Source organism: Lepidochelys kempii, chromosome 1 (genome assembly GCF_965140285.1).
Source record: "Lepidochelys kempii isolate rLepKem1 chromosome 1, rLepKem1.hap1, whole genome shotgun sequence".
NCBI lineage: Eukaryota > Metazoa > Chordata > Testudines > Cheloniidae > Lepidochelys > Lepidochelys kempii.
In genome coordinates this window covers 24,938,843-24,964,583 of record NC_136380.1, presented here as the reverse complement: position 1 = coordinate 24,964,583, position 25,741 = coordinate 24,938,843, and the positions used below count along the sequence as shown (strand labels likewise).

The 25,741-nt window shown below is 41.7% G+C and overlaps 1 protein-coding gene across 4 annotated transcripts in view; it reads left to right on the top strand.

Annotated features, from left to right (window-relative positions):
* The window catches only part of GRM5 (glutamate metabotropic receptor 5), a 322,105-nt gene that overhangs the window by 139,110 nt on the left and 157,254 nt on the right, over positions 1–25,741 (top strand). For all 4 annotated transcript variants that reach the window (XM_073336744.2, XM_073336740.2, XM_073336753.2 and 1 more), the window contains exon 3: positions 5,278–5,527. In XM_073336744.2, coding sequence (XP_073192845.1) covers positions 5,278–5,527 — 250 coding nt within the window. The remainder of the gene's footprint in view (positions 1–5,277; positions 5,528–25,741) is intronic.

Sequence of the window (25,741 nt, the reverse complement as noted above, 5' to 3'; positions counted from 1 at the left end):
ATAGAGGGTCCAAAGAATATAACCCTCTGGTCTCCTGGAGCAAATGAACCCTCTTAGGAAAATAGGGCCCCACATTTAGGGTGTGATGTTACCATATGTAACCACAATGGTACTTCCATGGAAGATAATCCCCGAAGGTGTGATTGTTATGTACATATTACATTAGGCGTAAAATCCCCTTTGGGACGCTGGGTGTACAATGAGTTAACCATTTTACAGAATGTAACCCTACAGGTGATATGGATGCCAAGTTGGAAGAATCCAAATTTAAAGTGGCCACAGCCTGGAGCCAAGAATATTCCCCGACGAGCAAATGTCTGGGAGCCATTGTGGGAGCAGGTGCAGCCAGCACTTTTTAACGTGTCCTTTCACTCTATTACATGGGTGGTAAACCCCAAGGAATGGTGGGTGGACCAAATTGTAGTATGTACATAAAAGGATTGAAACAACAATTCAATGCGTGGGTGAGAGGACACTCCTGGAATCGTCATCAGAAAAGGGGATTGTGGGCAGCTGGGAACACTATACTGGGTACATGGAATCTGGGGGACGAGTGGGTAACCAAACAATTAGTAAGCCAAAATGTGAAATTTCAACAACAAATTAATGAATTAATGGCACAGCAACTATCAGCAGTTGCCACAGGGTGGAGGACAGCAGTAGAGGTAAACTTGCAGTTAACTCATTGGGCAGGGGACCTGGTGACATGGGTAGAGGAGGGCTTCAGAAGACTAACATGGGGAGAAGTGCGCGTAGGTATTCAAAATGCTCAGTTAATAATGTTAATGGATATTATGAGAGATGCTTGGTCAGAACAATGGCCTTAAATCGGGAGGCTAGCCCATATTTATCCACAATTGCAAAAACATACCCATCTACCTGGAAAATAACATCTCCAACCTGTGGGGACAGTTCTTGTGTAATTGTTACTATGATACCATGGGAAGGAAAGGCAAATAAGGTGGTTCCCTTGAACCCTATGGGAGTAAGTAGGGAAGAGGGAGCACGTTGGGAGCCATTAGGGAATAGGTGGGGGGGGGTGGAATGGGGTAAATTGGACTGTCATCACATTAAGCAGTTGTATATCCAGAGGAGGAATATGGATGTGCCCCTCTCCTATGACTATGGAGGAGCAGGATCAATGGCCTATTGCAAAGGGGGGGCATTTAGGGGTAATGTATATGGGGTACGGTGTATTCTGTTGGGAATGTATGCAATCCTGCAATATAACACTAGGAGGCAAAATCCTTCCAGTGTATGACAAAATTATGAACTTCTATACACTGCCACCTGGACTATGGTGCACCAATGGATCAGTGGACTTAATCGTTGTAAACAATTGAACCAGCACCTACTACCCCATACTGTACCAAGTAGTTGAATTGGTTTGGACAATACCAAATTTCACTGTGGATATTCAATGGACACACAATATGGACAAAAGTACACAAAGATTACAAGAGCAACTTGCTGAAAGCGCCAACAGTTGGACACACTTACAATACACACTACAGGATGGCGCTGACAAAATTTTAACCTTATCAAAGGAGGAGAAGCACTGTTTTTGGTGGTGGCCAGGATGTTGGACCATACTGCAGTGGTCAGGACTCTCGGTGTTGCTGTGGATTATCATAGCAGCTGGTGTATTGTTAACTATATGTGTGTTACATTGCATATGGAAACGATCAAGGGGGGCACGACCCCCTAGAGAACAGCCACTAATTATAACCTATAAGTAATGTAGTAAGCCCCCCCCCACGTGTACTAGACATCCCGGGCCCAACCTTCTTGGGCCCACTATACTGGGAAGTCTGGAACACTAATTGGAATAGGTGTAGTATGCCCATATGAGAGAAGGTGCAGGGCATGGTACTACACAAGGGGCAGTGGGACAGATGAAGCATCGACACCTTCCACCTTGATGCCTGGCCCTATCAGGAAATGTGTCGCCATATGTCCTATGCTTTTCCAGGGATACCTGGGCAGGAGGATCCCAAAAGAAAAAGAAAAAAAAAGGGGTGGAGTGTTAGGATATAGATATTCAGGCCTGTCTGTAAAGGCCTGTACTTTAAGAATTTAGGTGTATTCTTATCACTTGGCTAGTTAGAGGTATAAAAGATAGAATCAAAATCACTGTCTGCCAGTGTAAGGTCCTTCTCTTACTGTGACAGTCTGAGGCCCTGTTCTTAGGCTAAGGCTTTTGGCTAAGCGACAGAGGCAACCATAAGCTGGGAAGCGACCGGTCACATCCTCACATTCCAAAGTAGTCACATTGAAAGAAGGTGCTATTGGGCTGTAGGAATACAATCCTGTCCTGATAGTGCCTATCACCTCCAGAGAAAGGGAAGTGCCTAGAAGATGTAAAAGGAAATTGAGGTTGATAGTTTTCTGTCAGGTAAGAACTCACTTATCAATAGACACAGCTGGGAAACTCTTATGTCTTTATAGATGTAGTTGTGAAATCCTCACTTCTGTATTGTTTTGTCATTATAGTTCCCACTTTGCTATTGTTTATTGGAATGGTCTCTGTCTGGTTCTGTGATTGCTTCTGTCTGCTGTATAATTAATTTTGCTGGGTGTAAACTAATTAAGGTGGTGGGATATAATTGGTTAGCTAATCATGTTACAATATGTTAGGATTGGTTAGTTAAATTTCAGTAGAATGATTGGTTAAGGTATAGCTAAGAATATTACTATATAAATTAGGGGCAAACAGGAAGTAAGTTGGGATTTGAAAATAAGGAAAAAGGAACTTGTATTTAAGCTTGCTGGAAGTTCACCCCAATAAACATTGAATTGTTTGCACCTTCGGACTTCAGGTATTGTTGCTCTCTGTTCATGCGAGAAGGACCAGGGAAGTGGAAGAGTGAAGGAATAAGCTCTCTAACACATGACCAGTACATCTGTGACATAATAGTATTTGTTTGATTATAAAAGAGTCAATGGTTGGGACATTTATTGAGAAAACTGCTATTTGTGCTGCATTGTAGTTGCATTGCATATCCTCAGTTTTAGAGCAAGCCTCAAGGTAACAGTTTGTACTTGCACTTTCATCTGAGGAGTTGAGTGTTTTACACCTTGAAGAGACCTAGTTCTGTAGGTGAATTACAACTGGTTGGAAATTTTCCACTGAAAAGTTTTTTTCAATGGAAATGCAGTTTCTGCAAAATCAAAATTTCCCATCAACAAATTATAATTTTGCTGATAATTTTTGAATTTTCTGTTGGGAAAATCAAAAGAAAATATGTATATTTTTTCAAACCAACTTGATGTTTCATTTTGGGTCAGTAAGCCATTAATTTGTGTAGGCCTGAAGTGCTGCAGGACCTCATTGTAGTTTGAGTACCTAATATCTCCATTTTGTCTGTCGGCTGGGTTCCCTGGCTAGACTACATTTCCCATGATTTACTGCAGTCTCAGCCTCTGGATGAACTGATGCATTGCCTCACGTGAGCCACATGACCATGGCACATCATGGGAGATATATTCTGGCTCAAGAGCCAGGCTCATAGATTAAAATGGGTCATGAGACATGCAAGCTACAGGTCCATGAGACACCACAGCAGCTTAGAGGAAAACAAACTGACATTGAACTAAGCCAAAATGAAACATTTTAACATTCCAAAATCAAACAGTTTTTGAACTTTCTGTTTTGTGAGAATTGATCATATTTTGATTGTTCTTCCAGATTTGAATCGGGCAGAACTTCTGATTTTGGACCAGTTTTAATCCTAATATGGGAGGGAGGGTAGTTTTGTGGTTAAAACTCTAGACTGTAAACCAGAAGGTCTAGGTTGAAATCCTGGCTCTGCCACAAACTGACAGTATGACCTTTCACACACAAGTCACTTAATCACTCTATGCCTCATTTCTCTTTGTGTAAAATACTTCCTTTCTCTTACCCTTTGTCTGTGCTGTCTATTTAGAGTGAATGGTCTTCAAGCTGGAGCCAATCTCTTATTATGTTTATTTATGGTGCCTATCATAATAGGCCTCAAGAGTCTACCATAATACAAATGATGTTTATTTCATAGATGTGTTAGCTGAGTTGGAGAGGGCTGGAAATGACTTGCCCAAAGTCGTAAAGCTACACAGTGGCAGAGCTAGAAGTAAAACTTATGAGTCCAAATTCCCAGATCCAGCTCTAACCACTCAATGCAATATCTTTCCATTGTCACTGTTTTAGTATGTTCCTGTATTATGTTGATATTCTGTAAAGTTTGCACCTGGTTAGAGTTTCTTTCCCTGAGGCACTAACACAGATGAGTTGGGGATCAGTTCCCAGCAGCAGTCTCACTTTCCTGGTCTCTCACTGTCTTCTTCTTATTTGTATTGTGGTGGTGCCTCATAGCTCCAGTCATGGACCTGTATGTCATTGTGCTAGGTGCCATATGAATGGATAACAAAGAGATGGTCCCAGCTCTACAGCGCTTGCTATCAAAGACAAGGAGCAACAGGTGAATACAGGCAGAGAGACAAGGAAACAATGAGACAATATTGGTCTGCTTGTTAGGCCTCAGTCTCAGGACACCAATGCCCAAATCATGGTCAAGTTTAGCAAAGGAATGTTTTAAGGAAGGATTTGAAAGAGATAATGGGGGGTGGGGTTGTGAATGTTTACAAGGAGCTTCTCCTGTGCGTGAGGGGCAGCATGCGAGAAAGCATGAAAGCTCTTTTATTCTGGTTTGGATTTACATTTCTACTTTAATAAAAAAAGCAAAACAAAACCTAGGATTTTAGCTTACCATGACCTCTGTGTCTTCAGTTTTACCACCTTTTCTCTAGAGATGCGCAGAAAAGGACCTTTCCTCAGAGGATTACTTTTGCCACGCATACATTATTAGCATGTTTAAAATACTGGTATGCTTCAGATTGTGTTATTTACAAAGTCACATTTTTGCTAATTAACATTTTTAACATTCAGAATATTTTAAAGCAGGAAGAAAACAAACAAACAATTAGTTCTGAACAATTATTTTTACTTTTTAAAAACTGCCAAAAACCTCAAAGCAACTGAGCTAATTCAGTCAATTTAGCAGACTTTGAAGGGTTAGGTTAGTTCTGTGATTTATAAATATTTTGTTGTAAGCATTGTGTTCTCTCTCTTTTTTTAAAAAAAGAATATTTCTTAATGGTACCTTGTTAGCATCAGTAATGTAAACACCAATAAAATACCAATGCATTTAACCTGATTTGTTTATTTCCTAATATGGAAAACCTTCTTGAAATTTTAATCTATTAATTTACAGTTTGTGGGTTTCTTTTATTTCCATGTAGGAAACTATGGTGAGAGTGGAATGGAAGCCTTCAAAGATATGTCGGGCAAGGAGGGGATCTGCATTGCCCATTCCTACAAGATCTATAGCAATGCTGGCGAACAGAGTTTTGACAAGCTGTTGAAAAAGCTAAGGAGCCACCTGCCCAAGGCAAGAGTGGTTGCTTGCTTCTGTGAGGGCATGACTGTGAGAGGGCTGCTAATGGCCATGAGGCGCTTGGGTCTGGCTGGAGAGTTTTTGCTGCTAGGCAGGTGAGTAACCCTGTATAATTATAGGTGTTCACTGATATGCATAGTACAACTGGGTCATGTGCACAAACACACACACACATAAGTTATGTACTGTGCGTGTGTGTTTCCTGAAGTTCAGGATATCATTTTAGCAGAATCTTTGTCATTTATGATATAGATCCCAGAGAGGCTTGTGTGTATACATTACACTGTACACAGTGTCCCTGTTTGGAAGGTATTGCTGCATAATACAGTTTTTCAGAGAATGGCTGTAATATATAGATAATTATTTCTGATTTATGTTATCCTTGTTCTTTGCTACATTATTTGAAAATGCATATCAATGTGATGCCATTAATAGCTAAAACTATGGCTGATCTGAATGTTGTTTTAAGACACAGCTGGTCTAGTCTTTGTGAAATGAAATAAATAAATGAAATAAAAGTCTCTTCAAAATGGAGAGATTATTTATGAATGATTATTTTCCTTTGGCTGTAGTGCTGTTCCATTAGCATTGTTCTAAAGCAAGTATGCAGCTGTTCTTTCAAATGATCTGGTGGTCAGTCATCATGGCACAAATGCTCACTTCCATCTGCATGGAAAGGAGAGAGAGGAAAATATTAGAGGCATTAATCAAGCAGGAAATGAGACTACGGTAATTGCACAAAGAGGAAAGTTGACTGCTGTATGTGCAGTGTGCCTCTGTGTATTTGCCACACATTCCACATAAATTAATGGACTTTGGGTGCTGGAGGGCAGGGGTGCCAGCCTACATGAAGGGGGTCTCAGAACAGTCACTTGATTATGACATGCTCCACCTCCAAGGAAGTGCAATTGGAAAGGTGAGTATATGCTGCCCGTAGAATGAAGGTTCTGTTGGCAGGTTCACAAGCATGCTGTACAGCTGGCAAAAAAAAGAGCAACATGACAGTGAAGCCGGCTGTATGGGTGATGGAAGGGTGAGCCTGTGAAGAATGTGGAAAGGAAGCACCTCCGTGCAGTTGGCTTGGAATCTATGGGGCTTGGGCCCTTGTCACTTGTAGAATCTAGGCCTCTATCCACTTCCCAGGTCACGCTTCCCGCCCTTTTTACCATGCTGCCTATTCCTCTTTGGATGGTGAACAATGGAGAATAGCATGGCTACATGGGCTCCTGCCTTCTCTCATTGACCCATCACAAGAACGAAACAATCGCCAGACCTTTTTGAATAACTGTAATTGCTTATTTATTTCTGCATCTTCAACCAATGTGAGTCCATTACTATGGCTATTTTTTTCCTATTGAGGTTGCTCTGTTGCCTTGCCTTATTCCATCCATTTGTGGCCTGATTTACAGAGAATCTATTGACTTCAGTTGGACTTGTGGGTGCTCATCACCCTTTATACCTCCTTTTACACACTTAACACGTGGAGGTGTTTCTCTGTTGCAGGCCTCAAATTTTCAAAAGGACCTAAGTCCCTCTTTCAGAAGTCATTTAGGTGCTTTGTTCATGTAAACCTCAAACGCCCATTGATTTTACTAAGAGTTGCTCATTTGCAAAGTAGTAGGATTTGATGCCCAGTGGGCCCTCAGTGACTGTGAGACAGAGTCAATGTAATGGATATACTTATAGATCTTAAAAAAAAGAGAGAGAAAAGGAAAAAAAGAGAGGTTAAATATAAATGACGTCCTACTTTTGATCAATGATACAGAATGTTTCATGGTTATATTCAGGGGTTGTCATGTCTAGTTGTAAGAATGTTTTAGAGGTGGCATGTTGAGATGATGGTTTATTTTAGAAGTCTAAATAGTAAACAGCTCTGGATTAAAAAGAAGACTCTATTCTGTTGGAGTGATTTATGCACTTTCTTGCACAAGATAATACCAAGTTCATCTATGAATAGAGCTGAGTGAATTAGGGATTTTTCAGTATACTGGCAATTTCAAAATGTCAAAAAAATTGTTTTGAGTTGAACCAACAATTTTAGAAAGGTTTGGTGAAATGAAAAGTTTTTAAAAAAATCATTTTGGGTTGAGTGAAAAATTTTGTTTTGACAAGATCAGAAATGTTTTATTCGAATTTTGACAATTTTTTAATGTTTTTTAATTTAAAACAAATTAAATTAAAGGAAATTTTTGAACAAAGAGTTGTTTTATGCTGAAAAATCAAACGGTTTTGTTTAGAAAATGCCAAAATGAAACATTTTGATTTTGTTCAGAATTTTTACTCCCCCCTCCACAAACATTTGGCAAAACTGATATGAATTTACAAAGCATTTTGCTGTTGCTGAATCTGCATTTTTCACTAAAAAAAGGGTCGGCATAAAAGGGTCTCCCAGCTGTATTGGCAAAACGTATTTCTACACAATTCAGAAAGAGAGAAATATGTGGGGGTGGGGTGGCTATCATCAGCAATAAAAAGCCATGGTGATGAGTGGGACATAAAAGCAGTGGTGCCCAGTATCTACTAGAGACAGCTGAGCTGGGGGAAACTAATTGTAGCTACCCAACCTGGGCCTGCTTTAAACTGTAGCAAGCTGGCTGGGGCCGCAAGGGGCTTTCAGCCAACTGGAGATTAATGGAGTGCCACAGCGTCTCTTTATATCCTGCTGTCCCTAGGAAATGATCCTATCATTACCTCTGATCCTGGAGGCTGCACAAAGATGATTCAAGAGCCCGCAATACAAGCTCTGTGGCTATTGGAAACTCCCCCTTCACTGGAGCCATCCTCATTTCTTTTCAGCAGGAGCAATGTGAAGGGACTGATGCATGACTCAGGATGAGTCTCTGTAATACATTCCCCTTGCTGCAGCTAGTAGAGAATATATATCTATTCCAGCTTGTTATTGTCTAAAGATGACTTGTTTCAGCACAATAGCATTTGTTTGACTATAAAAGAATCAATGCTTGTTTCAGCTGAGTATTTGAGTATTATTGGTAGCATGGCATGTTTATTTGATAAGCTACAGTGAGCAGCAAGGTTCCTGAGAGGCAGTTTAATCAGTAAGCTACGCCTTAGTGTACATTAATGGGCAAGCCCTGGGTGTGCTGCAAAGAAGAAGGCCTAAGGCCAACCACCCTGCCACAGCACAGTGAGCCTAGAAATACACACTATGGTGTGAGGGGTGACAAACAGGAGAGGTTTCAGAAACTGGAAAAGATTTTTTGAAGCATTAGATAATGTCTAGTGGTGGGGCCTTTTTGTGCATTATTTCTGTGAGGAAAAAAATATGGCATTTAGGAAGAGCTTGGAAAATGGCTTCAAACCATGGGGGGTTGAGGTAGGGGGCTGAATCATGAACCTGGTTACACATCTACCCAGGGAAGGCAGGGTCCAAAGTCAATCCACTGCCCAAGTCCAGCGTGCCTGGGCAAAGAAAGAACAGCTACTGATGGGCTGCAACTCTTCTTCCCACACAGGTAGGTGGGCAGGGGTGGGAACTAGCTGGAGCTCTGGATCTGCCCCCTCCCCCATATACCAGCTAGTGCAGCTTAGCCAGGGCAGGGGGGTGTCACAGTCCAGAGCAAGTCCACAGGGATAGCCTTCCATCATGGATTTACTCCCCTTGCCCCATCAAGATTTTACACACAGACACCTTGCATAAATCATGAGTAAGGCTACATTTATGACAGGGATGTCATGGAAGTAGGGAATCTGAGATTTCCAGAGACGTCCATGACAGAGAGCCTCCCCGGGGGCTGCAGGACTCTGGAGCTGACAGCCAGTGGGGCCCTGGTAGGGTTCCAGTGACAGGCAAGAGCAGCGACAAGTGATGGGGGGGGATGGAAGGGGCTGCAAAGTTCCAGCCACAGGTGACAGACTCCTGAGGGGCCCCTCCTCAGGGTTCCAGCAATGGGGGGACAGCCTCCCGTGGTGGGAGGGGGCTGCCTTGGGCGAGTGGCTGGGATGTCCCGTTTTCTCTTTGGGAAATATGGTCACCCTGCAGCTCGCAGTCGCCATGGGCGGAGGGGGATCCCCACAGCTCCCAGCCACCACGGTGGTGGGAGAAACCGTGGAGTTGCAGCAGCAAAAGTCACAGACAGGTCATGGTGTTGTAGCAACCAGGCAAGGTACTAACAAACTTCAACAGGACTTTATTTTTAAAGGGGAAACCTCTTTACCAAGCTGCTGCTGCACCCTTGGTAGCTCTCACTCCGCCTCCTCAACTTCCCCCCGCCTCCTTCCTGTTTCCTGTCCTTTCAGACTCCCAAATGCCAGTGCTCCCAGTTCTAAGAATTACAAGCAGCATCTAAACACCACACATGGCTTCCGTGAATTTTTGTTTATTGCCCGGGATCTGTCCATGACTTTTACTAAAAATAAAAGAGTATGACAAAATCTTAACCTTAATCATGAGTATGATTTTTGATGCGGATAGAACTTGGGCCTGGAGTCACATGCCAGCTCAGCTTTGGTTTTCTCTTACATAAATAGCACAAAGAACAGTGACCAAAAACTTTGTGAAAAAGGTAACTCTCAATGGACACTAAACTCTCAGCATTCTCAGTAGTAACAGTGATTGCATTGCCTGTCTGTGATAGTATTCTACAGAGATGAAAGACAGAAAATGTTTGTGACAATAGCCCTCAAGGGTTTTTTTTTTAATGCATGGAAAACATTTTAAACGCTCAGCAAATGTTTACCTCATAGGCCTAGTGGGATTGGATTCAACCCCAAACGAAAAGGTGAGTGCACTAAATTTCAAGTGTAAAAAATTATGTGCTACTTTAACCCTGCATTTATTCAGTTTAGTAGAGATGTATACACAAGATGGTATCCATCTGTGCTTATTGCTTGTGGCCTCCTCAGGTCACCAGACAGAAAATATTACGGATGGCACTGATTAGAGTACAAGAAATACGTCCATTAAACAGTGTATCTATCTGCAGAACATATTGCAAAAAGAAATATGGAGTATTAATTTTGTTGGGTTAAATAATTTTATTCTTGGTTATGTGGCTAAATTACATAAGGCTAAATCACATAAATGACATTGGTTTGATTGGGTCAGAGACTGGCAATATCAGCATTCTGTTCCTCATTGTCTTTAATACTCATTTCTAATAGCAAAAGTTCTGTTTCATACTGTGCACCTGACTTTGTCTCCTTCTCCTCACCGTTAGTCAAGACTCTTTTCTGATATTTGAACAAAACTTCTGCAATAGCTGCTAACATGACCACTCCGTGCTGCTAATCCAGCCACTGTGCTGCTCAGCTGTTATTCTGCAGTGAGGTTGCTCTCACGTGAGATAGGCTAACTCAAGGCGAGTTACCTGAAGTGTAGATAGCTCCAGTTAATTCTGCAGTGAAAACATAGCCCTAGTTTCTTTTTTCCTCTTTCATACCTGACACTTTCTTACCAGTATAGCTGAGGACAGGATTGAGCCTTTGGTATTTATTGTTTTTCTGTATTTTTTTTAATTCAAATCCACTAATATTTTGCATCTAGCAGCAGTTCCTCATGCTACTTCACTATAAATAGTAACTTTCTCTTTCCAAAAAATAATCTTGCAAATTTTTTTTGCATTCCTTTCTGAACAGCTTGGTTTAGGATACTTGCCCTGACCATACATTGGTTTGAAACAAAACAAAACAAAAAAGCAACCTTCTCCTTAGTAAAATAGGGCTAGGTGATGCCCTTTGGCATAGCCCTGAGAAGGTGCCTAGGGAGACATCGTGCCTCAGACCCACTCCTGTGAAGCACAGTTTCTTCAGGACTCTCCTCTTGGACTGTGAGTGTGTGTAACTTAAAATTGCAACATCCCTTTATGAAGTACAGTATAATTCCTGCCTGTGCATCCATCCAGCTCTGCTAGATGGCATGTGCAGGAGGGGAAGGAAGTCTCCCATCACCAGCCCTCATTCCCTTGCCTCAGGGGGAGCATGGTCCATCCGTTCCATTGAACACTGAGGGGCTATGATGTGGGTTACACTAATACAGACACATAAAGGAGGAGGGAATTTTATCCCCCTTCCCTCCCCCCCACTTCCCTTGCTGGCTATGGCGGGGTAAGAGCACGCTAGCCCTTAATTTGTTGAATTTGCTAGATTTTGCGGTGCTCAAAAAGCAGGCTGGGTTGTGCATCAGGAAGAAGCTGCATCTCTGTGCAAGAAATGGCTGAGCGTGCAACTTAGCTGCTCACGGAGAGGCTAACTGAGCAGGAGCAAGTCAGCTCAGGAAGTGGGATTGATCACAAGGAGCTCAGCTGTGCCTGTGTAGGACTAGATGTGTGCAAACGACTCAGCTATACATGGGTAAAGTCTAGCCAAATGCAGCTTAGTGTTACAACGAGTGCTCTAGTTGATAGGGTCATTAGTCTAGCACTCAGGAGAGCCGGGTTCCATTTCCAGCTCAGCAACTGACCTGTTGGTGATCATGGGCAACTCATGTAATGTACCCTGTGCCTCAGTTCCCTCACTGTAAAATAGGGATAATATCTCCCTACCTCACAGGGGAGTGGTGAAGATAAATTCATTAATGAGGATGAGGCACTCAGATGCTCCAGCAATGGAGCGCCATATAAATACATAGGTAGCATGCGAGTGGCTGGAGTGAAGAGAAGAGGGGAGCAGTGTGTGAAGAACTTAGTGGGCAAGAACCTGGGTTCTGCCTAGGGGGCAGTTCAGGAAGGCAAATGAAAGGCCGACTGGCAGGAAACTCAGATCTGTGTGAGGAAAGGCAGAGTATATGGGGATATATGAGAGAAGCTTAGTATCACTGCTCAGAGATCAAAGCAAGATTGCTGATCTGAGGGAAATGACTTTGTCTCGGTAATTTAAAAAGAGACCTTTACTAAGAATTACTAAATGTCTGTATCAGAAAGAAAGACCGCCTGGCAGAGGGTTTAGCCATTTTCTTCCTGAAAGACAGATTAGCAGGATTGGTCACTTTCACAACAAACAGGCCCGATCCAGGGTTTGCACAAGTTCCTTTGCTTAGGGGCTCATTTAAAATAAATGAGGGTGTGAAATTTTAGAGTAGTGGAAATATTTGTGGTAAATTCATTTTCACAATTTTTTCCAATTTTGGGGAAAAGAAACCAAAATGTATCTCACTAATAGTTCCAGCGGTGGAACCCTAAGCAGAAATGAAGTAAAATTCCACACAAGCGTGCTGCCATCCTCTTTTGGGCTAAAATAACCAGGAGCTAAAAATGGTTTGACAGTGTGTTCGTGTAACCCACTTGTGAGTGTGTGTTACAGATTCCCTCTGTGCTCAATCCATAGAGGACAGGAGTCTCTTACAGCACCACACAGGGCCTGTGGGCTCTTTAGCTCAAGCTGTAGCAGTTAATTCTTTTTAGCTCCTGGTTCAGTCCCCAGTGTATCAGCAAATCTGGCAGCTGTCACATTAGTACCTATTAATTAGATAAATACTACTTTTAATGAATATTAGTTGTAAGTAATTAATCCAAAAAAATTACTTGGGGGCAAAATGGCTTAAAGGGGGTGCAAGTTCTTCCCTCACACCTTGCACAGTGTCTGGATCGCTGTCCTGTGCAGAAGGAAAGAGCAGCTTCCATGGGTTTGTTACTCTCCCCACAAATGAGGGGGCAAAGCTTTGGATGAGTCCCCTCACACATGCATGCCAGCCCATGGAGCTGAGTTAGTGCAAGGGGGTGGGGTGGTAAACTGCATCCTCTAAAGAGCTGCAATAACTTACTCATCCCTGCATGGAAGAAATTGTTACTGAGTTAATTCCTTGCCACAGCTGCTCCTGGAGTGACATTGCTATGCTCTGTCCCTTATACAGCATTAGAAATTAGATCACAATGTAGCCCTTTCTTATCTGTTTTATAGATTATGGCAAAGGATGGCACCATAGACAGTGAAATTATCCCCTTCCATGACAACAGTCACAGAGGAAGAAAAGTGTAATGAAAAATTAAACTTGTGGGTTTCAAGAAGAAGTGTGTGCGTGTGTGTGTGCGGGGAGAGGGAGGATGCAAAGTCACTCTTCTGTGTCTATATCAATATTTATGGCAGCATGTAAAATACAGGGCATTACACACACAGCTACACACAGCAGTGAAAGGCAGGCGGTGACCACAGTTGTCCCTGTGGTATGTTGCTAATGCTGCAGTGAAAGGCTCTGGCAGGAGAGAGATGCCACAGCCTTTCCCCACTGCTCCCCTCCCCCCGCCCCCACCTGCCGGAGCCTTTCACTTCAGTCGGGAAAGGCTCTGGCAGGGCACTACACTGCTAAAATTGTGTTGGGGCATGTGGGGAGCCATGTAGGGTATATAACCTGGGGGCTCTGGCAGGTAGGGTTCTCTACTCTGTTACCTAAGCTGTGTCTCACTGTCTACACTGCTATTTATACCCGGCCTCGCTGGACATGCAGTACCTGTACCCTGCATGTTGCTGTAGGTGAAGACATGATTTGCCTGACCCAGATCCAGGCCCCAACCCCAATCTTTGTGTGTTTAAAATCCAGATCCAAATTTTGTGACTCAGACCCCTCTCTCCAAGAAATGCATAATCCTGTGGTCCGTATTTATGGGTTAGCATCTGGTGGGGCTCTGGGAGTCAAAGTATACATTTTTTTCAAATAATACTTTTCCCTGCACCTTTATGCAAATCCTGAATCATCACAATGTGCTGTGGGACAAATGTTGGACAAGTGTCATAGTGGGCTAAGCTGTGACCTTGGAGAAGTGTGTGCAATTTTTATTGATGCCAAGTGGAGATGCACATGCTTCTCTTCTCCGAGGGAGAGATTGACCCCATATAATTTAATGGCAAAAATGAATTTTTCACAGTGGTCTAGCTAAAAAGATGAGCCGTAGTCCAGTGACTGGGGCATGGAATTAGACTTGTGAGACCTGGGTTCTGATCCTGGTGATGCCATTGGACTTCTGTGTGGCATGGCACAACATAAATCACTTCTCTGTGCCTACATTTTCCCCTCCCACAGTTTGTCTGTCTTGCTGTTCAGAGCAGAGACTCTCTCTTCCCACATGTATGTACAGCATCAAGCACAATGGTGCCCCAGTCTTTGCTGGCACCTCTAGGTAAAATACTATGCTACAAAAGGTAAATAATAATAATAATAATAATAAATAATAAATATTAATAATGAAAATGTATTGGGTCATAGCTGTTCAGTGAGCATTCTTGTGGCTTTTCACTTTATGAATCTGTTTGTAATAATTAGATTCCAAATACTTGCAGAGATGGTAGATTCAATGGTAGCATTATGAGACCATTAAGGTAACTGTACTTGTTGCCATTAGTTTCTCAATTCCATCACTGCAGGATTGAAATATTGATAATTGGTGGATATGAATGTAGTTGTCTATCTATTCACTTTAATGAGCTTTGGATCATGCCCTTAGAAGCTTCAATATATGAATGTTAACATACAAATATGTCTAATATTTCTGTGAGATTTTAAGGGGAACTGTCTGGAGTGACCCTCTTCTTGCTTCATATATTTTTAAGGCTTTCATAGAATCATAGAATATCAGAGTTGGAAGGAACCTCAGGAGGTCATCTAGTCCAACCTCCTGCTCAAAGCAGGACCAATCCCCAACTAAATCATCCCAGCCAGGGTTTTGTCAAGCCTGACCTTGAAAGCCTCTAAGGAAGGAGATTCCACCACCTCCCTAGGTAACTCATTCCAGTGCTTCACCACCTTCCTAGTGAAATTTTTTTTCCTAATATCCAACCTAAACCTCCCGCACTGCAACTTGAGACCATTACTCCTCATTCTGTCATCTGCTACCACTAAGAACAGTCTAGATCCATCCTCTTTGGAACCCCCTTTTAGATAGTTGAAAGCAGCTATCAAATCCCCCCTCATCCTTCTCTTCTGCAGACTAAATAATCCCAGTTCCCTCAGCCTCTCCTCATAAGTCATGCTCCAGCCCCCTAATCATTTTTGTTGCCCTCCGCTAGACTCTTTCCAATTTTTCCACATCCTTCTTGTAGTGTGGGGCCCAAAACTGGACACAGTACCAAATGAGGCCTCACCAATGTTGAATCTTTAAAAAAGGGAAGAAGGAGGATCCTGGGAACTACAGGCCAGTCAGCCTCACCTCAGTCCCCGGAAAAATCATGGAGCAGGTCCTCAAAGAATCAATCCTGAAGCACTTACATGAGAGGAAAGTGACCAGGAACAGTCAGCATGGATTCACCAAGGGAAGGTCATGCCTGACTAATCTAATCGCCTTCTATGATGAGATTACTGGTTCTGTGGATGAAGGGAAAGCAGTGGATGTATTGTTTCTTGACTTTAGCAAAGCTTTTGACACGGTCTCCCACAGTATTCTTGTCAGCAAGTTAACGAAGTATGGGCTGGATGAATGCACTATAAGGTGGGTAGAAAGTTGGCTAGATTGTCGGGCTCAACAGGTAGTGATCAATGGCTCCATGTCTAGTTGGCAGCCGGTGTCAAGTGGAGTGCCCCAGGGGTCGGTCCTGGGGCCGGTTTTGTTCAATATCTTCATAAATGATCTGGAGGATGGTGTGGATTGCACTCTCAGCAAATTTGCGGATGATAATAAACTGGGAGGAGTGGTAGATATGCTGGAGGGCAGGGATAGGATACAGAGGGACCTAGACAAATTGGAGGATTGGGCCAAAAGAAATCTGATGAGGTTCAATAAGGATAAGTGCAGGGTCCTGCACTTAGGATGGAAGAACCCAATGCACAGCTACAGACTAGGGACCGAATGGCTAGGCAGCAATTCTGCGGAAAAGGACCTAGGGGTGACAGTGGACGAGAAGCTGGATATGAGTCAGCAGTGTGCCCTTGTTGCCAAGAAGGCCAATGGCATTTTGGGATGTATAAGTAGGGGCATAGCGAGCAGATCGAGGGACGTGATCGTTCTCCTCTATTCGACATTGGTGAGGCCTCATCTGGAGTACTGTGTCCAGTTTTGGGCCCCACACTACAAGAAGGATGTGGATAAATTGGAAAGAGTCCAGCGAAGGGCAACAAAAATGATTAGGGGTCTGGAACACATGACTTAATGGGAGAGGCTGAGGGAGCTGGGATTGTTTATTCTGCAGAAGAGAAGAATGAGGGGGGATTTGATAGCTGCTTTCAACTACCTGAGAGGTGGTTCCAGAGAGGATGGTTCTAGACTATTCTCAGTGGTAGAAGAGGACAGGACAAGGAGTAATGGTCTCAAGTTGCAGTGGGGGAGGTTTAGGTTGGATATTAGGAAAAACTTTTTCACTAGGAGGGTGGTGAAACACTGGAATGCCTAGGGAGGTGGTAGAATCTCCTTCCTTAGAAGTTTTTAAGGTCAGGCTTGACAAAGCCCTGGCTGGGATGATTTAATTGGGGATTGGTCCTGCTTTGAGCAGGGGGTTGGACTAGATGACCTCCTGAGGTCCCTTCCAACCCTGATATTCTATGATTCTATGAACAGAGGGGAATGATCACGTCCCTTGATCTGCTGGCAATGCTCCTACTTATACAGCCCAAAAATGCTGTTAGCCTTCTTAGCAACAATGGCACACTGTTGACTTATATCCAGCTTCTCATCCACCGTAACTGCTAGGTCCTTTTCTGCGGAACTGCTGCCTAGCCACTCGGTCCCTAGTCTGTAACAGTGCATGGGATTCTTCCATCCTAAGTGCAGGACTCTGCACTTGTCCTTGTTGAACCTCATCAGATTTCTTTTCGCCCAATCCTCTAATTTGTCTAGGGCACTCTGTATCCTATCCCTACCCTCCAGCTTATCTACCTCTCCTCCCAGTTTAGTGTCATCTGCAAACTTGCTGAGGGTGCAATCCACGCCATCCTCCAGATCATTAATGAAGATAATGAACAAAACCAGCCTGAGGACCAACCCTTGGGGCACTCCACTTGATATCAGCTGCCAACTAGACATGGAGCAGTTGATCACTACCTGTTGAGCCCTATGATCTAGCCAGCTTTCTATCCACCTTATCGTCCATTCACCCAGCCCATACTTCTTTAACTTGCTGGCAAGATTACTGTGGGAGACTGAATCAAATGCTTTGCTAAAGTCAAGGAATAACATGTCCACTGCTTTCCCCTCATCCACAGAGGAAGTTATCTCATCATAGAAGGCAATTAGGTTAGGGAGACATGACTTGCCCTTGGTGAATCCATGCTGACTGTTCCTGATCACTTCCCTCTCCTCTAAGTGCTTCAAAATTGATTCCTTGAGGACTTGCTCCATGATTTTTCCAGGGACTGAGATGAGGCTGACTGGCCTGCAGTTTCCCGGATCCTCCTTCTTCCCCTTTTTAAAGATGGGCACTACATTAGCCTTTTTCATCTTTGTTATAGATCTCACTTTTCAAAGGCTAAGACTTTGTTTCCTAAATATTTCCTCTGAGATAAAATGTAACATAAAAATGTAGAAATTCATACACTTGGTCAAACTAGTGGTCTGGCAAGTCCAGTGGCCCAGGACCAGCTGCTTCAGATGAAGGTGCAAGAAGCCTTGCTATAGCTACTCCAAAAGCAATTTAAAAAAAAAATTAAATTATTGATGTTTTTCCACTAGCTGTTCAAAAATAATCAAAACCCATAATGTGTTATTTTGATAGTCAAAGCAATTCTGGACTGTTGAATAACAGAGAATTAGGAGATGCTTTCCAAAGTGTAATTATAATGCGATTAACATTTAAGAATCATTTAAGAACGCCAAAATACAACTATGTAAATAGCATTGAGTAAAATGTTTTAAAATATCATAGTTTATCCCAGTGTTTCTCAACTTGTTCCATAACAGAACCCTTTACGTACTGTGTGAGTGCACAGAATCTGCCTCCCATTTAGCAATATGAGAAGGACTAACTGTTTGACGTACCTGGGAATTGAGACCCTCCCCCCCCCCAGGCTGAAAATACATGGTCGATATTATGCCTATAAAAGTAGAAGTCAAGAGCAGTGACCAGCATATATATGTAAAACAGCTGGGGATCGTTGGGACATTTTCTGAGGTTGCTGGGAAATCCACATGGTTTGGGGTGAAAAACAGAGCATTTAGAATAAGTACAGGAATATCAGAATTTTCACAGGTTGATGGACAATGGCCCTGATCCAATTAAGCATTAAGCACTTCATAAATTTTAAGCATATGATTAGACCCACTGAGTTCAATTGTTATTAAGTAGTGTCATTATTTTTTTTCATGCCACTGATGCTGAGCTTGGCACAGGAGCGTTGGGAAAGCAGGGGAATAAATTGTCAGCCTTCTGTGGGGTTCTTACACCTTTCTCTAAAGTTTCTGGTTCAGGCCACTGTCAGAAACAGGATACTGGACTAGATGGATCTCAAGTCTGAACCAATATAGCAATTTCTATGTTGTTAAAATGTAATAGAATCAACCTATAATATAAAGAGAATTATATTCCCACTATAGAATTCCATAGGATAGCTATCAATTTCTGTAGGTCGGTGGAGTCATTTTTGTAGACCTTTATTAAATTTGAGTAGAACCTATTGGTTCCACTGCAGTTAAATTCTGTGTGACATTTCCCTATTGTACATTAGACTCCAGAATTTGATATTGTCTATAGTTGTTAATACTGTTGATGTAGCCGTGTGGGTCCCAGGATATGAGAGAGACAAGGTGGGTGCGGTAATGCCTCTTATTCAAGCTACTGCATAGCTCAAAAGCTTGTGCCTTCCACCAACAGAAGTTGGTCCAATAAAAGATATTACTTCACCTACCTTGTCTCTTTCATTAAACTCCAGAGTCAGCCTTGGCATTTTGGGCAGGCCTGTGAAACAATTTTTCTTCCTACACAATGATCATGAGATTCCCACAGGATCATTTCACTAATCACAATGCTGGCCTAAGAATTTGGGGACGTGCTGATGAGACAATGTTTTAAAACAGAATGGCTTAATTTTACCTAACAAGATGAGGAGCGGTAAAGAGGAGGAAGAAGGTTCTTTAGGTTTGTAGAAGGGAAGCCCAGCTGCTTGTTTGGAGTTATGTGCATAGCTGGCAACATTTAAAAAAAAAAAAAGTTCTGCAAAGGACAATCATCCACTAAGCAGGGAGCCTGGGATCTGCTAGGCCTGCAGCCACTGGACTTTTCAAGCATTGACTTCTTCATCAGCAGCCTCTCCACTACTGATTCCCATAAAGCAGATGATTTTACACATGGGGAAACGAAGGAAGAAAAGTTACAGCCCAGATATTTGATAGTGGCCTCTGATTTGGAGTACCTCAATTTTTGAGTGGTCAATTTGCAGCCCAAATTTCAGAGGTGCTGACTATTCACACCAAGTCCTTGCCCAGATTCAGGAAAGTACAGACCTTCTCTATGTGCTTAAAGTAAAATGACTAGGGAGGCTGTACTGAATTGTGGGCACTGAGCTATTCTTGAAAATCCAAAATCTTTCAAGTTGGGCAGGAAAAAGAAAGCAAAAAAAAAAAAAAAAACCCTCCAAAACCCCGAGGCATCTCCGTCACTGACCACTGTTAACATTTTTGGCCTACTTGGCCAAGGCCACAGAAGGAGTGTGTGTCAGAGTTGGCATTAGAATTCAAGATCTTTTATGTTTGCCATTCTCAGCATAATATGAAGACACTTGAAAGGTTAAATCCAGGTGAGTAAACACTATGGGAAATATTTTTAACAAGGAAAGTAATGTTGAGGATGTGTCAATCATTCAAAGTATTTTCTATTTTATTGTCATGGTTTGGATTATTTTCTTGCAGGTGACATTGTTTTTTGTCTTCCATCAGAACTATAGTCCTGCTTCTTGGAACACTGTATCTGGCAATAAAAGGACTAAGTACAGTCCAATATGCTCTGGGGACTGTGATAACAAGCACAGTATCCAGTGCACTAAATAAGTTTGTCCGAGTACAATACTAATACCAGAGACTAAAATACATTTCAAATACACCTTATGCTACTATAGATAGGTTGCTAAGTTTCTAAATATCAATAATACTTAAGCCCCTTAGATGATGATTATAATTTGAGGGGCGACTTCAAAGGCAAAAAGGAAATTAAGTCCCCAATTCTCCCATTGACTTTCAACAGAAGCTTGGGGCCTTACTGCCCTTTGTGCCTTTGAAAAACTCCCCTAAAAAGCAGCAGCCTTTGGTCCTGTGATGATTCTTTGGGTGCGCAGGACAGCGAGTTACATTGTTATACTCCAGCACCTCCCAGACACCTCCAGGCCGTTAGCTACCCATACTTTCTATTCTGGGCTATGCAAGCCCTTGCTTTGCCTTGCAGATTAAGAATAGGTGTACCCCAATCACTGAGCTCCTTTGAAGCATTCCCCTGTAGTGTCTACTCCTTTATCCCCTGAACACTCACAGTAATACCAGGTTTGCTGTCCCCAAGGGAACAGTGTACATACCAGTTTGGAGGATTCAGCTCAGGATCAGATCCTTGTATAATACCACAGCACTGAGATATAGTGAAAATAACATTAAGTTTAAGGTCATGTTTAAAGAGACAGTGAGTAAGAATAATGAAACAACAGGTTCCATATAATACAAAAGTATAACACACTTTCTAGAGACTAAAGTTAACAGACTAATCTCTAGTCTAAATATGCTTATCTCAACTCCAGTGTCTTCTGCCATGTTTCAGCCAAGCCTGGTTGAGATCCCGTTTTTATGAATGTTTTTATGAATGTAAACACACTGTCCATTTACTTTCTAGGAGCAGGATAAAAGGGTGTCTTCTTGCCTTCCACTTATATTCCCAAATATAAGTTTGTACCCCAACTCAGGAGAACCTCTGTGATTTATTCTCCTGCCTGCTGACTTCACATCCCCTCTAATTTTGTATGTAAATGGCTTTCTACTGTGTAAAGTTTTTAGAGCTTAACTAACATGTGGACGGACTGACACAGGTAAAGAAATATCCTTTGTCTAGAAGAAATCTGGTTGTCAAATCTGCCTTAATACAGACTTAAGGAACACATTTTTAGCACACATACCTAACTCCTTACGTAGAATTTGTACATACATTTCACAATGATATTAATGCTCAGCATAACCTTGGCTTTCATTTAAGACCATAGAGTACATACCAGGATCAGGATATTTTTGTAATGCCCGTTACCATTTGGCATTGAGGGGTTCTTAAAGTTACAGGTCCCCACCCCACACAGAACATGCTGTCTGAAAGATTGATAAATCAAATTGAAGTGCATGAGGAGTAGTTTCATATCAGGTAGGGTGGTGATGCTTATAGAGATGAGAGTTACCTCAGAAGAGTAAGTTTTAAGAAGGCATTTGAATAAGGAGAGTATGTGAGCCTGTTATTTTTGATGGCTACTTAACTTTTCATAGAATATCAGGGTTGGAAGGGACCTCAGGAGGTCATCTAGTCTAACCCCCTGCTCAAAGGAGGACCAATCCTCAATATTTGCCCCAGATCCCTAAATGGCCGCCTCAAGGATTGAGCTCACAACCCTGGGTTTAGCAGGCCAATGCTCAAACCACTGAACTATTCCTCCCTTCTTTGCTCAGTGTTACTCTTGTTTGTTTTATTTGTATTACCCTAGAATAGAACTAGTGAGGAATTTTTTGACAAAATGTATTTCACAGGAAAATGCCTATTTGTGGAAGCCGAAACTTTTGTGGAAACATACTGGTTTTGACTAAATTTTGTTGGGGAGGTTTCTGAGGTCCAGGATGGAATTTCTGGCCAAAACAAAAGAATGATTAAAATTAGAATAGTCAATAGCCTGGTGGTCCGGCCACTCACATGGGATGTAGAACACATAGGTTCAAGTCTCTGCTCATGAAAATTTTCATGAAACAGAATTCTTGTTTTCCAGCCAGCCCTACCCCAGAGTCTCTGAAAAATATCAGGGCTCCATTGTGCTATGTGCTCTATACACACACATAATAAGAGACAGCCCCTGTCCAAAGAGTTCACAGACAAAGGCCGTAATCCTGAAAATTGCCTCATATGGGCAAGCAATATCAGATGGAAGGGGTAGATTAGAGAACAGCAATGGAAACATAATGAAATAGATACTAGTTATGTTCATCATCCATGATTATTATGTAGTCATGAGAGCATTATTTATTTTATTTTCTTTAGATCCATAGCTGTGTTTCATGTGTCCCATTTTGTAATCAGGAGTTGAAAGCAGGAATCAGAAAAGGAGAGAGACTTTCCCCACCGATCATACATTTAAAATGATTTAGAAGTATTTAAAACAGACTTGACCATAAAAACACTAGCTGTTCCATGTAGATTTATACTGACAATTTCATTGTACTAGTATCTGTGAGTGATTATCGAAAGAATCTTGATAAAAGTCATAAAAACTTCTGATTTGTAAACTTGAGATATAATTCATTTCTCTATTACTCTATTAAAATGACAGAGTAGCAAACATAACAAATGCATTTCCCTGAGTATGACTGAGTTGATATTTTCTACTGAAGCTGTTGTGTCTCCAGAGGTTAAGGCTGAAGGCGACTGATAACGTGGATGAAATACTAAAAACCTTTAAACCTCATTCTGGTAAAATTCAGCTCACTAGATACTTGAAAAGACATTGTAAATCTTGGCAAAAAGAAACTATTTTCAGGAAGAAGGGTGGGGTGGGGGGGAGACCATGTCTCTGCGCAAAGAATAGGGCCCAAGCTGAATTCTGTTGATCTTTATCTTTTTAATTAAAAAAGCTTTCATAAATAAGAAGGTAAACTGAACTGTATTTTGAATTGTGAAAGCAGAGACAGTAAAAATAAAAAATGGACTTGCAAAGGGCCAGATTTCACAACATTTACCCATGTTGAGTAATACCTTATTCTGCAAGTAATGTCACTGAAGAAAATATAGCTACTCTTTGAGTAAGGGACTACTGGGAAAATGTATCATGTTAGTTAACACGTTAAAGAACAACTTTTAACTAACGCAATATTAAAAACAATTGAGCATGTACTGGAGATGTTTGCTGGTCATGGTTCATCTGAGAGACTCACTAGGATTAACCATAAAAAGAAAAGGCGTGCTTGTGGCACCTTAGGGACTAACAACTTTATTTGAGCATAAGCTTTCGTGAGCTACAGCTCACTTCATCGGATGCATGTAGTGGAAAATACAGTGTGGAGATTTTATATATACAGAGAACTTGAAACAATGGGTGTTACCATACAGACTGTAACAAGAGTGATCAAGTAAGGTGAGCTATTACCAGCAGGAGAGCGAGGGAGAGGGGCGCGGGAAGAAACCTTTTGTAGTGATAAGCAAGGTGGACCATTTCCAGCAGTTGACAAGAACATGTGAGGAACAGTCGGGGGTGGAGGGGGGGAAATAAACATGGGTAAATAATTTTACTTTGTGTAATGACACATCCACGCCCAGTCTTTATTCAAGCCTAAATTAATTGTATCCAGTTTGTAAATTAATTCCAATTCAGCAGTCTCTCGTTGGAGTCTGTTTTGAAGTTTTTTTGTTGAACAATTGCCACTTTTAGGTCTGTAATTGAGTGACCAAAGAGATTGAAGTGTTCTCCGACTGGTTTTTCAATGTTATAATTAGTCGGAGAACACTTCAATCTCTTTGGTCACTCGATTACAGACCTTTACAGAATAAAGACTGGGATGGATGTGTCATTACACAAAGTAAAATTATTTCCCCATGTTTATTCCCTCCTCCCCCGTCTGTTCCTCAGACGTTCTTGTCAACTGCTGGAAATGGCCCACCTTGATTATCACTACAAAAGGTTTCTTCCCCCCCACCCCCGGCTCTCCTGCTGGTAATAGCTCACCTTACCTGATCACTCTTGTTACAGTCTGTATGGTAACATCCATTGTTTCATGTTCTCTGTGTATATAAAATCTCCACACTGTATTTTCCACTACATGCATCCGATGAAGTGAGCTGTAGCTCACGAAAGCTTATGCTCAAATAAATTTGTTAGTCTCTAAGGTGCCACAAGTCCTCCTTTTTTGCAGATACAGGCTAACACGGCTGCTACTCTGAAACCTAGGATTAACCATGTCCACCTACATTTTTAAATACGACTAAGACTGTGCTTATCCAAACTAAAGGCAAAATCATGTTAGTTACAACATGTTAATTAACATGTTTTCTGACATGAAACATCTTCCCAGGGTAAAGATGGCCAAAAGATGACAGAATCTGGCTAAAAAAGGAGGTTTGGCATAGCAAATAGATCAGCATGTTGACACCTCCCATGAACTGTACAATATAACAAAACATTTAGTGCATAAGTTGAATACTCAAAAATTGATCTTCTAAGCATAAATAAGCTTTTCTGACTTGACAAGCATTACATTGTCATATAATGTCAGGTCAGCTATAACATAGAGATTGTTAGTGATGAAATATAAAGCTTTGTTAAGTAATCCACACAGATGCGATATTTCTTACAAAAAATATATACGCCAAAGTGTGTTATATAATTACACACATGGTAGAACCCCAGAACTGCACACTAATGTCTGGAAAATCCAGTGCAGTTTTGTGAATCGGGACATGAATAACCACAGTGCAAAAGCATCACAAAAGGCACTTTGTTTATGTATTTTATCAATTGTAGTTGAATTTTAATGATTTGATATCGCACGGGATGCTAATAAATGTATTAGTGGTTTGTAAAAAAAAAAAAAAAGTCTTAATCAGATTGCTCTACAGCATCTGCTATGAAATTGGCTCCACTCAGTTTAAACAGTTGAAAGGATTGACCTGTATTTTCAATTAAAAATGATACTTAGTAATTATGGAACTTAAGGTCTAATATCTTTACTTTTTACTTTTGTAACTATATCAGTGTCAAGAGTCTAGTTACCTACTGCTCAAGCTCTTTTTATTGGTGGGAGGGGGGCACGTAATGCTTCTAATCTATTCTATGTATGGTTTTATACCACACTTACCACTGTGGCATCTGAGCACTTTCCAATAGCGCATTAAGCAACATGTCAGATATTGGTTGTTCTCTCATCCTGCCCTGGTTTTTAACAATCTACCCTGAGTTTGTGCTCTTGAGCCACTGCAGGACAGCTTGACACAGATGAAATCTTGTCAGGATTCACATACCACAGGTCAGTTAGGGTTATAGATCATACTCCCAGAACTGTTAAGGTTTAAACTTGATAATGAGAGTTTTTAAGGTTAAAGAATAGATAAAATGAATGAAACACAGTCATATGATGGTCGTGGGAAGCAAGACCTTGAGCAGTTATGTAAGGAAAGGGGAACATACCATTAATAGAAAATCCCAGTTCAGAAGCTGAGAGCTTTGCTCATAAATTCTGAACCAGGGGAGCCTGGCGTAGATAGAGAGGGCCCTTTGCCCAGAC